We start from the raw sequence: 18,112 nt of genomic DNA on the forward strand, positions 1-18,112 counted from the left end.
TAGCTGATGTTAATGCACATGCCTGGGTGCTGACAGTCAACACAAAGGTATTGTCAACATGCTTGACAGGTTCAATCTTTAAATGTGTCGTTTTAGTAAATTACATTAATTTAGTCATTTAGTTTTTTTTATCTAATTTAGTTTATGTTCGTCAGAAAGGGTTTTTCCTTCTTGGGACAAAACAAAAACCCAGCAATACCTGTACTTGTGTTTTTTTGTTTGTTTTTTGTTTGTTTTTTTTTACTAAGAATAGACATGTATTTAAAATACAATTAAAACATGAAACCCATAATTGTGTTGTTAATTATATCAGTGACGTCCTGGCGTCCTCTTGCACTGACAAAAACATGCAAACAAATTAGTGGAGCTGTGCACCATGCAAATGAAATTTGACAAAAAAATTCTTTAAATAAAATTCCAAGCTGAAATGTCTGTGGAAAATACCTTGGCTATGATAGCCTGCAACTTCAATCCCATGCTGATCAGGTGAATTTAAGTTGAGGGATCTTCCATTACCTGAAAGGAAAGCAACATTATCATTTTTGACGTTTAGTCAGCTGTGTAAAAACCAAGGAGGAACCCACCCGGGGGATTAATAAAGTTTTATTTTATCTAATCTAATCTAATAACTTTAATCTCAGCCAAACCGATTTACTCACGAACAAATAAAACACTGAAAAAAACCAAACAATAACATTTTTAGGTTGTCTAAGTGACTTATACATTACGTTTAAACTGAGTAGCGAAACCCCGCGGTGATCTGAAAATGATGTGCCGGGAGTTGTGCCGTTCTCAGCGGCTTCAGTGACCCTCGAGCTCCCGGCTTGCTATCGAGCTGGTGGGTAGCAGATGCTCCGAAAACGTCGAAGCACTTTTGCAAACATGCGATATCTTGATAAACCGAGCAGATATTTGATGTTTACACAGCTACTTTCGCGCCTGAAAATATGTTAAAAGTTTATTTTGTGACCCAGAAAGATTACTAAGAGTAATTTTAAAACTTAGTAGCGGCCGCCATTATTGGAAACTGGAGTTCGAAAAACTGACTGTGGCTGACAAAATCACTCACAACTGACCGCAAAACCTTTTCATGAACTTTTAAACGTGGATGAAAGACGTTAAAACTCATCGGAATATACCGTTGATATTTTTTAATACGGTAAAACATGTGGTTAGTTAAAGCTGTTCAGTAACACAGTCGTGAAGGCTTGGAAAGTGACCTTGTGCTAGCAGTCCACTAACTGCCATTTGTGTAAAAATACGATACTATCATTACAGTGATGATTATTAATAAAATTTCGACGTATCATACTGTTTAAAACCTTTACTCAAAACCGATATACGTTATTGTTTAAACCGTGTCTTATATTTGAACAAATTAAGAAGTCTTACCTCTGACAAAATGGAGACGTCCACTCATGAAGCGCGTGTGTCCTGCACGTGGCACAAAGGATTATGGGCGGAAGTGTACAATGATTAAAATGAAAATGCTTTCATCAGTTAAATCTATTAGATTTCTTAAATTTTTTTAGTACTCAAACATTTTTTTTAAATCTACTCAACAAACCATTGCTGAATTTACCCCAAACAAAACTGTGTAAATTTAAATAACTGAACATCTCAAAATTGTTGAATTTTGCTTAGATTTGATTAAAACTACTCATACACGTTTTTACTGAGTAATAATTACTATTACTCTCCTATTAGATTCTAATTAACCCCAATCACAGTTTTTACAGTGTACTGGCTAACAACTTATGATTGATAAGTCACCTCACAGTCAAAGACTCATCCTGATGCGGTCAGGACCAGCTCTATAGTCCAGAACAATCATTGTGTAAAGTGTAGAAGTAAATCTAAATCTACCTTGATATACAAAGAGGTGTTTACAAAGGTTATAAAGCTAGTTATGTAGCTATTTGGTGGTTACGTGTTTTGATATTTACATGTTTACATGTTTGAATGTTTAGACATGCATGTTCAAACCAGTAATAAGTATGTGTTATATCTACCTGGTTGTTTTCCCTGTTTTGATCTGAGTATAAGATTTCCTGGCTTCTGAGAGGCCAGTGAAGTATTCATGAGGGCGGCACACAGGAAGTGTGGGTTGTTGTTGCAGTGTGCTAAAAGTAAAGAGGCTGCTAAAAAGTTATCCGTCTCCGTCTTGCTGTTCCTAATTATTCAGAGAGATTCCCAACCATCTAGTGAACCCTCACGTTACAATTGTACTAATGGAACTATGACCAGCAAGATACAAAATCCAGTAAGCAGTAATATGTGTTCAAACAAGCCTACATTTTTACACTATTTGTTAACTAAAATGTAAAAATGTAGGCTAATAAGATTGCTAATATGCATGACTAGCAAGTGTTACCAAGGATTAATCTCATGTAGTCCAAGATCTTACAGAAGAAAACAACTTTATGTTCATGTTGAACAGAGCTGGATAAAATAGAGAGGTCCTTATGGTTAATGTCAGACATGCAGATGCTGACATTGCTAATGATTTGACGTAAAGATCACTGGAGACAGATTGGTAGTTAGTGTCAAGGGAGGAGTTAGATCAGTTTCACTATATCTGGAAGAGTATTTTAGTAACTGAAGGTCAAAAAGGATCTTTTTTTTTTTACAATCCTCATTTTGTTTGTAGCCGATTTAGATATTTACTGCTCATTAAATGAAAATTAAACCATAAGGTCACGTAATTAGTTATCAATAATAGATAATACATATCATACAACAGGCTGTATGTGTGTGAGGAAGTGTAACAGCAGTGTGTGGCATCAACCTACTCCTAAACACTTCAGGTTGTGACCTTAACGGCACACCATCAGGCGCCATTAAAGCACCCGTATATGCTGTCATAAGGACAATGAACCTGAGCGCGGATCAGAGCAGCGCTGAGCCGCGCTGCAGCAGTGGCCTGTCGTGGTAGCACAGTCACTCTGTTTCCAAGCAGAGTCTTGCCGGCTAGGGAGCAGTGGGAGTGCTGCCGGCTTTCAGCAGCCAATCAGAGGCTCCGGGTGTGTTCGGCCAGGTAGAGCCACATTGCCAGAGGCTGTGGCTGTGCCTGTGTGTGTGTGTGTGATTGTGTGATATGATGTCCCCTTGAGCAGCAGTAGAATTGATGAGGCTGCGGACCTGTGTGTCCCGGCAATGTCATCCTGAAGGTGACGTAAGCCATCATGGCCGCCTCCCTCTCTCAGAGTCTCTCACTTCCTGGTCACTCACTCACTGGATCTCACTCTGCCTCTGCTCTATATCATCTCTTATGCATCTTTAACTATCCACTTTACATGAGCTCCACCCCTCCTTTTCCTTCCCCTGCACTGCTTAAATGTCTCCACCTGATTCTCTCTGGCGTATCTCCTTCCTGATCTCTCGCTCTCCTCACCTCCGGATCTAAATTTCTCTCTTTTTTCCCCTTCTCTTCCTCTATCTCTATCCTTTCTGGTGGTGGTGTCCTTGAAAGGTGCAGTGCTATTGCTAACTGGCTGCTATACAAAGCAAACTGAGGGGGAGGGTAAACCTGTGGGAGAGACAGTCCTGGTGCACTGCAAGATATTTGAATGCTGTGTATTTCACATTGTTTGGAGTTTTTCTCTCTCTCTCTCTCTCTCTCTTTTTTTTTTTGTCAGTTTGGTGTCTGGCTAGCATTGTGCGGCTCTCCGCAAAGAGTTTTATTGCCATGTGGCAGGACACTTGAGTATAAATCATGTCCAATAAACGGTTTAGAAGAAAACGATTCAGCCAGCAGAGTGCTGACTGAAGCTCTTGTCGTCACAGTTTGCCCAGGATGATGAGAGTTTTCTGTCTGAGGAACAAGTCACCCAGATGTGCAAAGTTTAAGTTTTCCCCCCAGTTTTAAAAATCTTGTCGAATTTGCACCACAAGCAGGATGAACTCAGCAAACTAAAACCTTAAAAATTTAAGAGCTGTGATGAGTTGTCTAATCCTAAACCAGCCTGTATGTTATCCAGTTTAAGGATGAAGCGAGGAGTACGAAACCTACATGCCTTGACATTAGAATTTTTTCATAATGCTGTGCTCTTTATGTTTATTCTTTCAGATTTAGACATTTTCTAATACGTCCTCACCCTGTCCCAGAATATACAGCTAAGAAGTGCATTTCCCTTAAAAACCCTTTTTTCTGACCAGTTGTCATATTTTTTTTCTGCTGCTCTGTGAGGATTAGTATTTGAGCTGCAGGCATGTTTATTAAAGAAAAAAAAAAAACTCAGAGAGCAGAAAAGTGCCATGCATGCCAGTGAGGCTGATGCCGATGCTGCCGGGTGAATTTGCAATGCTTCCAGATAGGACTGTGAGTGGCATTTTTATCATTTTGGAGAGTGTTAGCAAAACACGTCTGCTGGCAGTCTGTTACAGCCCCAGTGTGGATTGAGCTAGCATTGTGTGAAGGGTTCCTTTTCAACCCAGAAGAAATGTCAGTCACAATTCATGCAGGTTAAATTTGGCTTGGTGGCTTTGGTGCAGAGACCTTTGTGTTAGTTATACATAGTAACAGTGCACAGTGACACATAGCAGAGGGGCATAGAAAGAACAGCAGTTCTACTTGTGCCTCTTTTTTTGAAGATTCAAATCTGATACATCAATGAAAATGATAAAAATGATGAATTCAGGAATTCTAGATTCTAGATTTGACCGTTGATTTGGGATACCATATAACTGCACTGTCCTCTGATTCCTAGCTCAGTGAATATGCTATATGTCATATTGCTATAGTTCTACAATGACATACCAAAAACATGCATAACTGCTCATTTGGACATCTGGAAAATCATGTCTTAGGTGCAGCATTTTGTGATTCTGACTTTGTGGTTCTGAGCGTTTTGTGTAGCGCTGTATGAGGTGTATAATCATGGTAAAAAGAAAGTAGACTTCAATTCTAAGGTTTTGGGTATTGGGACATAATGAAAGTAATCTGGTCCACAACAGATCTTAAAATGAGGTAAATACAGTCTGAGATGAATTACAAAACAACACATATTACACCCTGTCATTATTTATTTAACAAAAACAACATGCAGATACAGTGTGTGAAAGATGAAGTACACCCTTACTGGTTACAGGAACCAAGAGGGTAGAAAGCAGCCAGGCGCTGTTGATCAACTGCAGTTGATGAATTGATTGTTGGAAAGTGTGAGGTTTGTGGAGTTTGCAGGAGCATTCAGATGATTGTTACCACAATGCCAAGGAAAAAAGACATCAACAATGATCTTGGAGAAGCAAGTGTTGCTGTTTGTCAATCTGGGAAGGGATATAAGGCCATTTATAAACAATCTGAAGTCCATCAGTCTTCAGTGAGGTCAGGCCTTAGCATATTAAATGTTAAAGTACAGGACAGTTAAAGGACAGTACAATTAGAAAAAGCATGGCTTGTTCAAAAGTCACCAGGAGAAAGCTTCTTCTCTCTAATATAAACATGGCAGCATGGCTTAGATTTGCAAAGTTGTATCTTCTTGTTATTGGCTTTGGACATGTGCACCTTGCAGTCGCTGAGTGGATCATGAACTCCCGTGTATACTAAAGTATTCTAGAGTCAAATGTGAGGCAGTCTGTCTGACAGCAAAAGCTTGGCTGAAACTGGATCATGCAACAGGATAATGATCCCAAGCACAGCAGCAAATCTGCAACATAATGGTTAAAAAAAAGAAAAGAATCAAGGTGTTGCAATAGTCCAGTCAAAGTCCAGACTTCATCGTGATTGAAATGCTGTGGTGGGACCTTGAGAGAGCTGTGCATAAATGAATGCCCCAAAACGTCAGTGAACTCAAGCAATGTTGTAAAGAAAAGTGGGTCAAGGTCTGTATGAATGCAGCACAAGGAATTTGTAGACATGACCTGTGATTAACATGTCTCAAGCTTTTATTGTTTTCCCCCTTATACTTGTGTCAGTGCTAAACATCACACTTTACTAAGTGTGGCTTGTTAATAAAGTTGTTTCTAGTTGCAGGAATAAGTGAATCTGTGTAGAGGTGGAGAATCTTTAAAGATCAGACTGGATTTTATATTTATATATACTAGATACACTCTTTTTTACTTATAACACTAAAAAGGGGTTTTACGTGAAATAATCATCTCTCCCTTGTAATCATTGTAGAGGCTGATCTGAGTCAGTGAGACAGAAAACACACAACAGTGCTCCACCACCACTAACCTCCCTTCCCTCATCTAGGGTACCAAAAACTCTTTTCTACAATTTTTAGTCATCCCCCAATTACCCAGAGGCAGGCGGGCTTTGTAAAGAGATTCCTGCAGTCACATTTACAACAAAAACCATCCTTTTTTAGCTCTATCTGATGGTATTCATTATTTTACATTACTGGTTTTTAAATAAAAGTTTCTATTGAGTCAAGCCTTGGCTGTCTCTGCCTTTGACTGAATTATATGATTTCCTGTATTTCTTCAGAAGCTCAGTTTCGTTTAATGAGACTGTGTTCTGTGTGAGACCCCACAGCGTGTTTTTCCTCCCTCTGTACACATCTCTGAATTGAAGACAGAGAAGTCAAGTTCTTACTTACTGTTATCTGATTTCCTTCTCTTTGGTGAATGTGCTTCATAATGTAATGAGGTGATTTAGCCGGGGATGGAGTGAATGTATTATACATCCACATGTCCGTTCGGGATGAACCCGAATTAGGATGGAGAGTTTTTGGATGAATGAGAGGAGGTGACTCAAGCGAAAGGGAGAGAAAGGAGTAAAAACCTGATGCTGGCTCAGTAGTTCATGGGTTTGAAAGCGGGAAAATGTAATCACAGACAAAGCGCTCCCTAAATGTCTTTCCGAATAACAAATCACGAAAAGCAAATAGATCCCAAACAGCGGTTTAAATGACAAAATGTCAGTGGAGCGGTTTGCTGCCGCATCATCAAAGTGACACAGAAAATGGATGTCATTTTCACTCTCATTTGGGTGTTTGTCAGTCCCCTGTGGGCGCTGTGACGCACTGGTCAGAGGCTTGTTTTCTCTCCTCCGTGACACTGGAGAGATTTGACGTTTGCCCGGCGATGATCGATACGCCGCACTATGACATGGCACTCAAAGCCAAGTCATTAAAGGCCACCATCTCAGTTCAATCAGATAAGCTTTAGCTGCCTTATTCGTTCAGCCTTATCCGACTCAAGCTGCGGGACTGAGCTTCATGCGTAACCGCACACGGTCGCTGCACCTCTCCCTCTGTGAGGTTTACCCTCACTGCCACCCCCCCCCTCGACACCTACTCTTTTCACACAATCAGCATTTCCTATTGTGTGGGCTGCTCACCAAGAGCGCAGTGTTGGCATGGACACTCCGGGTAAAGAGTTGTGACACGGGGTCATTTCTTCAGGCTGCCCTCCATCTGCAGATGTCAGGAAGCAGATTCACTCATGCAGGTGAGACTTCGTGTTGCGTAACTCCGTCAGAATTGCTGTGGAGCTGCGCCGGCCCAGGAGACTTTTCTTTATGTGGATGCTGAATAATTCAGATGTTGCATGTTAGGTTTATTTATGTTTATTTTTGTTTTCCTTAAGGAAGCTCCGAGGATGACGCTATCAGTCAGAAGCACGCATTGCTTTTTCTGGGCATGGTGACAGTACATTTTCACTACAGAACAATCTGCATTCACTGCATTACTATTTCCTCTCTGCAGGAACAATAGTTGTGTAGTGTGAATCTGGAGGGGTGATATTAAACCTACACAGAACACAGTTTCATTGTTTGGCCTCCGTGCATTTGAAATATAGCAGGTACTGAAAGTACATAGAAAAATCTTACAGTCAAATTTCGTATTCCGTTTTTAGACTTTTGTGTTTTTTGTCACGAGTTACTCATCAGAGAGGCCAATCTTAAAATATTTACACATTCTTCTTCTCCAGAGTGCACAGGGAAATAGAGGAGTTTACGGCCGTTTTGCTGGCAAAGCATACCCAAAGACCGAAACTGTTTTCAAGCCCATGGCACCGTCTCATCTGGACAAGGTTTACAATACTGTGCTAAAGTCTTGAGGCACCACCTATTTCTTGATATTTTGCTCACAAGGAGCCAAGCGTTCCTGTAATTTTTGAGCAATAGCTTTCCAGGATTTCTGAAGGACACTGGTCATTGGCCATCTTTGGACATCGTCTGCTTTTTCAGTCCAGTTCTTGTACCTTTTAAAAGCAATCTTTTTTTTCTATAAGCCATTTAACACCGACCAGTGAATTGTTCAAACATAAAAAAAGGCACCTGACACAAGGGACGAACCACTGTTGTGTCTACAGATAACAGACAGGAAGCAAAGAGTCAAATTAAATCCCCTTTCTCTAGTTCTAATATATGAAGAGTGAACGGGTCACCAATATCCACAGAAGAGGTCAGAACAGAGATTCAACAGTGAGTGTCTATAGCCAGCTGTAAAGCACTGCGGAGGCCCTGGCATGATTTGGGTCTGCCTTTCAGCCGGTGGTTTCAGGGATCCTCTAAAGCAGGGGTGCCCAATCCCAGTCCACGAGGGCCGGTGTCCCTGCAGGTTTTAGATCTCACCCTGGGTCAACACACCTGAATCACATGATTAGTTCATTACCAGGCCTCTGGAGAACTTCAAGACATGTTGAGAAGGTAATTTATCCATTTAAATTAGCTGTGATGGATCAAGGACACATCTAAAACCTGCAGGGACACTGGCCCTTGTGGACTGGGGACCCCTGCACTAAAGAATGATGGAATTATGAACATGGAAAGTACCATCAGACTGACAGTGGCTTCATTTTCTAGTATGGTGATGATCCTGGACACACTGCCAGTGCTTTAAAACCATACCCAGGTAGAAAAACACCCAATGAAACACTATCATTCATGGATCGACCTCCCCAGGGCCTGGAGCACTATTCCTGAAGACCACTTAAAGAAATTACAAGAAAAAAGCCAGAGACAGTTTAGGCTGTGCTTAAGAATAAAGGTGGTCATGCTAAATACTGACCTTGTTAGAACTGTACAAACTCTGATTTTGCGTTATATGCTGTATATCCAGGTATGTTTGCATGTTTCAATAAATTGCTGTAAATGAGGGGTTGCTTAAGACTTTTTTCACAGTATTGTATGCTCACTTCACTGACTGCTCACACTTGTGATGTAATCCTGAATGTTGCATCACTATGCACTTACTGAGAACTACATTGGCAGTAGCTAATGTAGCTCCTTTTGCATATTTCTTCAATAATGTGCTGAAAATTCCTTAAAGATTTTGGTCCATATTGACATGATGGCATCACACAGCCTCTTACATACTCTGAGCAGCCCATCTGGCACCAACAACCATATCACGTTCAAGTGACTTAAAACAGCTTCATACCTCAATCTGATGCTCTGATCTGATGCTCGGTCAAGGTCATCTTGACCATGTCTCTGCTGAGTTGCTGTCATGTGACTGGCTTATGAGATATTTGCTTTAATAAGCAGTTGAACAGATAAAGAGTGTGTCAGTGTGACTGTGTCAGAGGAAAAAATGTCCCAGAAAAGGGGAAAAAAGCAAAAATGTTGCATTTACTTCTGCACTGTGGTGTCAGTGTATGCACATCATTATTTATTATTCAGTTTTAATAATACGAGCATATCTGCTCAGTTTATTAGCTCTGAGATCGTCCCCCGCTGTCCACTGTTTTCCCCCTGAGAGTTTCATTCACATTACACGAATACTGTGACAGCACTGAGCAGCTCCTTCAGTGGGAGACTGCGGCACCCACGGTGTGGGACGGAGAGATTTCGCAGGTCTTTCCTCCCCACTGCTGTCAGACTCCACAACAAAGACTTTAACTGAACAAACACACACATCCACACATGTGCAATAACACTAAGTGCAATAATCTTTTCTGGCATCGTTGTATTTTTACTCAGTTGTATATAGCATTCGTATTCTATTTTTATCTTATTGTATATTTTTATTCTATTTTATTCTACTGTATATAGTATATTATTTTATTCTATTCTGTACAGCAGTGTACTGTATTTATTCTTATTGTATTCTAATTTTTGCGTCATAACTTTTGCACTGTCCACTTCCTGCTGTGACAAAACAAATTTCCCACGTGTGGGACTAATAAAGGTTATCTTATCTTATCTTATCTTATAATGTAAAATATTCAGCCAATAGCAAGGGAGATAATTCAAAACAAGTCTTAACAGAAATAAAGCTCCATGTTTAAGCAATGTGACCCTAGTAGAGTGAAATGGTACTCATCGGTGGGGTCTGTTTGGTTTCTTGTTTGTCATTCGTCTCTTATTAGCGTGTTAGTGTGACCAGGATGTTCACAGGATGTACTGCTGTCATAAAGCCTGGGAATGAAAAAAGGGAAGCTTTCGTTCCATTGTGCAGCTTGGATCTGAGACAATAATTCTTCTAGTACAGTACACATGCATTCAGTTGTGTACATCTTAAAATCATTGTTTGCTAACTGTAATTTTCTTCTGCAAACAGAGAGCCAGGCAGTCTGTTCCTGACAGCAAACAATTTTCAGTTAAGGAGTTTATACGTTGCACTGGAGGATTCAGAGCTTGCAACAGTGTTTGAGCAGGTGGCACTCATTGTTTTGCTCGGGGCCTCTGGCAGGACACACAACATCTGACATACTGTTGTCTGTGGAAGAAGTTAGCCACAAGCCTTTCAGGTTTTTTTGGGTGGGGGTGGGGGAGTGGGGGGTGGTGGTCTTGCGAGCAAACCTTCTCAGGGGACGTTACTCGATACTTACAGAGTGTGGCTTTATCCACCGCACAGCAGAGTTTAAGGAGTGCTGGGATTGGGGTGGTATGGATGATGACTTCCTCAGCTCCTGAACGTTGTGAGTACACAGCACCTGCCAGCGTGCTGACCTCTCAAAATTGTGGTTTGGACAGCTTTATAGGCTGAGTTGAGTTGTGGTCTTAAGCTTTCCAATTGAGCTGGGTTGAAGTGCACAGAGGCTGACAGCAGAGTACAAGGAGAAATCTTTTTCAACCAACAGTTCACTGTCTGCTCTGTTTACTGCCACGTCTATCACTCCTCTCTCTGCAGCCCAGCCACGTTGTTTCTAGTTTCTCTGTGATCACTTTGGAAGGACTGAAATTTGCATATCTAAACAACAGAAGCTGCTTGTTTGACTTGCAGCTATGTTGAAGGGAACCTTTCACTTTTTTATTGATTTGGCATTGATTAACTGCTTGGTGTGTTCATTTCAGCTGCGTGGTTTGTATATGTTTGATGACACTTGACAGACTTTTGCACAGACACTGATGTGTAGAGATTTATAAACCTTTCTAGCGCAAAGTGATGCTTCTATTGAGAAGTTCTTGAAAAAATAGTTAGTTAATTAGTAAATATTCAGTAAAGCATTTTAGTCCATGAGAGGGAGAAGTGGGGTGAAACACTAGTTGGAGCATAGAGGACTTCTAAGAAGCTCGAGAGATTCTGAAGCAGATAAAAATTATTTGTAAGAGGAAGAGGCATGAGAAATATTCTATAAATGCTAAATGAGAGTGGGGCAGTAAAATGCTACAGGTGAATTTTGGCCTTTTCTAAAATTCATAGGTGACATTGCCTAATCATAGCATGATGTTTGCTTATTTTGCCCTTTGTCTTAGTTTATTTTAAACTTTGAGTGTGGTGGTATTCTGGTTTTTTATTATCATCAAAATCCTGTTCACTAGAAACATTTAGCACTTCCTAACTCTGTCTTTCACTAGAGCCCTGAGCCAGTTCCTTCCTCCTAGATGTATTTATTTATGAATGAAATGCAGTTGTGAACAAGTTTTCACACTAAGGACAGGTTACTGCTTCTTAGGAATTAGGAGGGTAAGTAGCTGCCAGATGCTGCTAATCAAATTTACTTGACTAATTGATCATCAGCAAGTCTGAGTGCCTGTATGAAAGCAGAGGTTTTGGCTATTTGCTGGTCTGAAGCATTCAGGTGTATGTTAACACAATGACATAATCTTACCAGGAGATCAGAAGAGTTTCACCCCGAGGTCAGATGGTGCAATGTTCAAAGAAACTGCAAAATACTCAAGAGCTACATCTCAGACTCTACAGGCCTCAGTCAGCATGTTAAACGTTTGTGACAGCACAATTAGAAAAAGACTGAAGGAGTATCGCCTGTTTAGAAGGGTCACGAGGAGAAAGTCTTAAAAGAACAGCTTAGTTTTCCAAAGCTGCATCTGAACAAACCACAAGTGGGGATGTTTGTCCCTAATGCACAGCAGCATTTGGACAAAACTAAACACAGCAAATCAGCACAAATACCTCATACCAACAGTCAAGCATGGTGGTGGAGAGGTGATGACCTGGGCTTTTATTATCCTTAAGAGGGCTGTGGATAAACGAGTGCCCACAAACCTCACTGAGCTGAAGTGGGACAAAATTCATCCAGAGACTGAGAAAGTAATGAAGTAATAGAAATGAAAATGATCAGTTCATGCTATTGGTCTAGTAAACTAGAAGGCCACAAGAAAATGCAACAAAAATAAAATGAAATGCCCACACTGGACAGAAACAGCTGTTTTGCAGATCGTTTTGAGCGATCACCTGTCGGGAGTTTTCGTACTGAGTTATAACTGCAAAATATTGAGCAGTTCTTTAAGGATGTAAAGTTTTTCAGCCCTCTCTGGCCATTAAAATGCCTCAAGTCTCAAGCAGTTGCCTGTTGACAAACTTGGATCTTGAACAAAATTTAATGTGGTCTTTGTGCACCTGCCTAACTGGAAGTAGTAAATAATAAAGTCCAGAAACGAGTGAGCACTGCAAGTTTTCACAGTTTTTAGCTTGTTACTCAAACAGGTGTGAATGTGCATTTTGGGGGCTGTTATCAGTGGCAGGTTGATACACACTGCTGGTGTTTCAGTGCGTTTTAGAGAAGCAGGTTGCTATATTTGGGATTTACTGACTGTGAACTGAAAAAAACATGTTGCGCTGACGTTTTTCAGTGTTTGAACAGGTCTGTGATGAGAAATAGATATAAAAACATTTTTAATGGCTCAATTAATTGCTGCTTTCTGTATTTTTGGCATTAAGAAACATGTATAATAATAGTTGAACAATTGAACAGTGTAACACTAGAAAAGCAATACGATGCACACTTGCTAAAACTAATTTGCCAGCCCCATTACTGTTGTGGTTTTTAAATGCAATTGCTCGCCTCAAGGTCAATAAAACCTTTTTCTTTCTGTTGTTTTTGTTTGCATTAACAGGAAGTAAAAATCATCTCTCTTCTCTCTTAGTACAAACAAGTGGAGCAGTACATGTCCTTCCACAAACTGCCTGCTGACTTCCGACAAAAAATCCACGATTACTACGAGCACAGATACCAGGGCAAGATGTTTGATGAGGAGAGCATCCTGGGAGAACTCAGTGAGCCCCTGAGAGAAGTGAGACAATAATGCACATTATTCCCATTATTATATGAACCATATATTATATTAAAAAGTCTTTACTGTGCACATTTTTACTGTTCTTCTTTGCGTCTTGTCTTAGGAAATTGTGAACTTCAACTGTCGCAAGCTGGTGGCGTCGATGCCGCTGTTTGCCAACGCAGAGCCAAACTTTGTGACCGCCATGTTGACTAAGCTACGTTTTGAGGTATTCCAGCCACAAGATTACATCATTCGGGAGGGCACTATTGGCAAGAAAATGTATTTTATCCAGCATGGAGTCTGCAGCGTCATCACCAAGGGAACGCTTGCAATGAAACTCTCTGATGGCTCTTATTTTGGAGGTAAGATATTTTTTTTATGGTGCCATTGTTTTTTTTAACCCTTTTGTAAGCGGTGGCATTTTCTGTTTCCCCGTTTCAGAGATCTGCTTATTGACGAGGGGTCGTCGAACAGCCAGCGTGCGAGCGGAGACTTACTGTCGACTTTACTCTCTGTCTGTTGACCACTTCAATGAAGTGCTGGAAGAATACCCCATGATGAGAAGAGCCTTTGAGACTGTTGCCATTGATCGTCTAGACCGCATAGGTAAAAAATGATTTAGATCATTTTCATATGTATCATAATGTATTATCATATAATATGTTGGGCATGAAATTATGCAAATCTCTAAAACATCAGCTGCTAAGTGTTTCTGCTGTCTTTTCTTTTTATGAAAGAAAATGAAGCCGTGAACAAAAAACACAAAAGAAAATGTTTCCCGAATATTAAAAGAAGCAGTACAATGAGCTGTGCTCTTTGCTCAGAATGGCATAGGATGCTGTAACAATAGATAAAAGTACAGGGTGACACGTATATTTCCTGAGGGCTTGTTCTGCTAGAGGATGTACCTGATTTGAAGGGCATCGCATGCTATATCTAAATCGCATTGTTCTCTCGTTATACGTCCTCCTGTTTCCATGTATTTATGCATTATTCACCTTTATGTACTCCTTGTCCTTTCCTCAAACTTTACTGCTTCTGCCTTTTTTTTATCTTTAGTAATTAGCCTGTGCTTTTATTTCTCTCTGCAGGTAAAAAGAACTCCATCCTGATGCACAAGGTGCAGCATGATCTCAACTCTGGTGTCTTCAACAACCGGGAGAATGAGATGATTCAGGAGATCGTCAAGTATGACCGTGAGATGGTAAAATTAGTAGACCTGCAGCGGCCACGAGCCATGTCTATGACCCCTTCGCTTGGCGGCATCTTTGCTCCTCCGGGTCAGCAGCAGACGGGCTCTGCTATCGCCACCCTCCAGCAAGCTGTGGCCATGAGCTTTTGCCCTCAGATGGCAAGTCCTTTGGTGGGTCCAGGGACTCTGCAGTCTCCACGCATGGTGCGAAGGTTTCAGGTGATGCAGAATCTCTCCAGTCCAGTCTCCATGTCTCCTCTGCAGTCTCAGCCCCCTCTGACGCTCGGAGGGGCATTTGGATCGGCAATTTCGAGTCCCCCAGTCCAAAGCCCGCTTGCAGCTTCAGGACGGACTTTCCAGCACATTGCAAGCGTGGGACCCTCTGGGTCCCAGCTGTCCCTAGTACAGCATCATGCACCAAGCCCCACACAGACCCAGCAGAGGCCTGCCTCACACAAGAGCACCCACTCCCTGCATATGGGGAGCTTGAGTCAGGACACCCGTGCCCTGTCGGCCTCCCAGCCTTCACTCCCCCAGGAAGGAACACCGCAAGCTGCCTCTGCAGCCCCTAGCCCCCCGCCCTCCACTCGCACCTCCAACACCTCCATCGGACCTCCGCAGCCCCCTCACTCCAGCATGCCAGGGCCCTCAGGGGTGGGGAGATCATCGGGAGCCCAACAGAGGGTGGCATTTGCCTCCACACCTCCTCCCACTGGACCTGCTGGAATGGGGGCAGTAGCAGCAGCTGCTGGATCAGGACCTCCAGACTCTGGAGCTCCCAAGAAAGATTCAATTGTCAGCCTTCCAGAGCTAGACTCTGCCAGATCCCGGCTGTCTTCCAACTTGTGACCCTGGTAGAGTTCGAGAAAGAGGCCTTTTTTGTAGGAGAATCCATTCGGTTTAGGTCAGTCTGGCTGATCTGTCAGCTTGCTGAATGACCAATCAGCTACCGCCAGCGCTACCAGTTATTGGACCTGGATGCACTGTGTGCTGGTGCCAGCAGAAGGAAAAGAGCTACTCAAAGTCTTGAGACACTTTGGCCAGGAGGAGTCTATACAATTAAGCTAGTATAACTTAAGGTTGAACTGGTCTAGTCTACTGTGCCAGCACCTTTAGTCTTAGTATCACCCCTTTCACTCTGCTTCCAAACACCTACTGTATATCGCTGTCTTTTCTGTAAAGATATGAAGAAAAGTATGATTGATGTAACTATTGCATACTGTGTAGAATCCATGCAATGCAATCTAGCAGGAGCTGGACTTAAACTGAAAATCAGGGACTTGAGGTCAAATGACAATGACATTTTAAGCGTCCAAAAGTGTTTTGAGTGTAACTTTTCTGTATAAGCTGTCGTAGCAAAAGAACACATTGCTCTTCATATTGTTTCAAATAGTAATGGGAATAGTGTTTTAGACCGCTGGTCGATCTTACATCGATGTGTAAATAGTTGATGAAAAAAGTACGGAAGGATATTATATTCATCGTATCTACCCAAACCAAAGTTGAGCTTGAACACCAAGTCTGGTTGTGTCTGTATCAACTAAAAAAAAAAGAAAAAAAAAAAGAAAAAAAAAAAAAAAGAAACATCGACGAAAATGCCATTTATTTAACTGCCTTGATTCAACATTAGAAGCCATATATTTGGTTTGTGTGTATGTATACATGTGGGTGTAAGTGTGTGTGCGTGAGTTTGTTGATATGTTTTGGTTCTACTTTCAGAGAATGGACTCACTCTACACTGCACGGTTGGTTTGACATGCCGATGGTGGTGCTGACCTGCTTTCGTCAAACACCTCTGATGCCGGTCGGGTTACAATCAGCCACCCACCAAAGCCGGTTTGGTGGGTGGCTGATTGTAACCCTGAAGGCCAAGGTGGTTAAAATATCTGAGCTTTACTCGAAGGAAACATTTGTGAACAACCCATACTGTATACTTGCTTGTTTCTGTCTAGGTTTATTGATTAACACATGCAATATAATTCTGCAATACTCTACCCCGCCTATATATATAAATATATATGAATATAAATATCTATACATATGCTGTACAGGAAAGTGAACTTCTTTCTTTTTCATATTGTTTTGTTTTTAATGTGAAATCTTAAAGAATCCAGCAGCTATTGTGGCTTCACTTGAGGTATTGTAATCCAGTGACCATGTTGTTACCTTAACCAAAAATGCTTGAGAGAATGAAAGGACTTGTAGTGTAACTCTTATTTTGTTTTGTTTTGTTAACACTTGAGAGGAACAAACTGTTTAATTCTGGTTTCACGTCACAGGAAGAATCCACGCTTTGAGTTCAGCGGGTCAGAACCTTAAAAAGAAGAAAAAAAATCAGTTTAGCTAAACTAATTCTCTCTAATGTTCAATTGTGAGATAAATGGGGGTTGAGGGTAGGCAATATGAGGGCATAAAATGCCTCACATGTAAAGAAAAAGACAAGAAAAAAAGAGAAAAAAAACATACTTGCTCTATATCAAAATCTTTATGTGTCCCATTTCATCCAAAACTCCCATGAATGTCTCAACATTTAGGGTTGAGGCTTGGATAGCTGGTTATATTTACTCAAAATACTCTGATCCTGTTGAACCTGAAATACTTCTCTTGCTGAATGTACGCCATACGAGAAGGAAGACAGCTAATCAGATATAAACTGCCATGTAAATAAAGGGACAGTGATTTAAAGAGGCTTTTATGATGCAAGGGGGGTTGTGGGCATTGCTGTATGTGTTGCTGAGTGTCCGTGTGATCTTTTTTTTTTATGGTTTAATGATGCTTCTCTGGGTTGAACATTGCTATATTTAACCTGTACCAGATCTACCACAAGAGGATCTTTCTTCTTCTTCTTCTTTCTATTAGTTTATTTACTGAAGTGGGCGTGAACAAGAGTGAGTCATAACAACTTTGATCTCCTTGGTCCAAAGTGAGCACTGAGGACGTCCAATTAAGCACCTTGTGTTGCACTACGACCTTGTAATCAAAATGAAAAATCGATGCTCCATTCTCTTAAAATGGTTGCAGTACTTCTCTCGGATCCATTATCTGGTTAAACTGTAAGGAAGGAAAGTGAATCCAATTGGGTTAGAAAATAGGCAGCTGATTCATTGTGTTAGACAAATACCATGTCCACCTTTTTCAGCTCTGAACATCGACAGACTCTAATTGTAAAATCGATGCGATGGACATTTCACTCAGGTTTGCTACCTTTCCAGAGAGATGTATTGATTGCCGCAGCGTGGCTTTCCATTGATTTATGTAGACTTGTCTATCCTCCCATCATCCACTTGTTGATTTAACCGTGCTGAAAGGTTCCCCTTGAAATCTGATTGGCTCAGATAAATATGGAGGATCTACTGAAGTCGTAACCCTGAGATTGTTATTAGCGTAACACTCTGCCCGTTTGGTTGTGATCACTTATCCTGCGAGCTGTTTGAAACAAGGCGTAGGTGATTGTTTTTATCCAAGGGCTTCATTATATGGCTTGTAAATCCTGGCTCATTGTTACTGTAGAGCAGCCACATGTTCTCTTATCTGTTTAATTGATAACATGCACTAAACCTCGT

At 41.1% G+C, this 18,112-nt stretch overlaps 1 protein-coding gene across 1 annotated transcript in view; it reads left to right on the forward strand.

The window, feature by feature from the left end:
- The window catches only part of LOC146613560 (potassium/sodium hyperpolarization-activated cyclic nucleotide-gated channel 2-like), a 38,307-nt gene extending 22,909 nt beyond the window's left edge, over positions 1 to 15,398 (forward strand). Inside the window, exons 5-8 of the mRNA XM_085376934.1 lie at positions 13,226 to 13,372; positions 13,479 to 13,719; positions 13,799 to 13,963; positions 14,449 to 15,398. Of these exons, the coding sequence (XP_085233060.1) occupies positions 13,226 to 13,372; positions 13,479 to 13,719; positions 13,799 to 13,963; positions 14,449 to 15,398 (1,503 nt within the window). The remainder of the gene's footprint in view (positions 1 to 13,225; positions 13,373 to 13,478; positions 13,720 to 13,798; positions 13,964 to 14,448) is intronic.
- Positions 15,399 to 18,112: the final 2,714 nt, after the last annotated feature.

This window comes from Diplotaxodon limnothrissa, linkage group LG18, assembly GCF_057381915.1.
Source record: "Diplotaxodon limnothrissa isolate DT_005_m linkage group LG18, D_limnothrissa_male_GT1.1, whole genome shotgun sequence".
Classification (NCBI taxonomy): Eukaryota; Metazoa; Chordata; class Actinopteri; order Cichliformes; family Cichlidae; genus Diplotaxodon; species Diplotaxodon limnothrissa.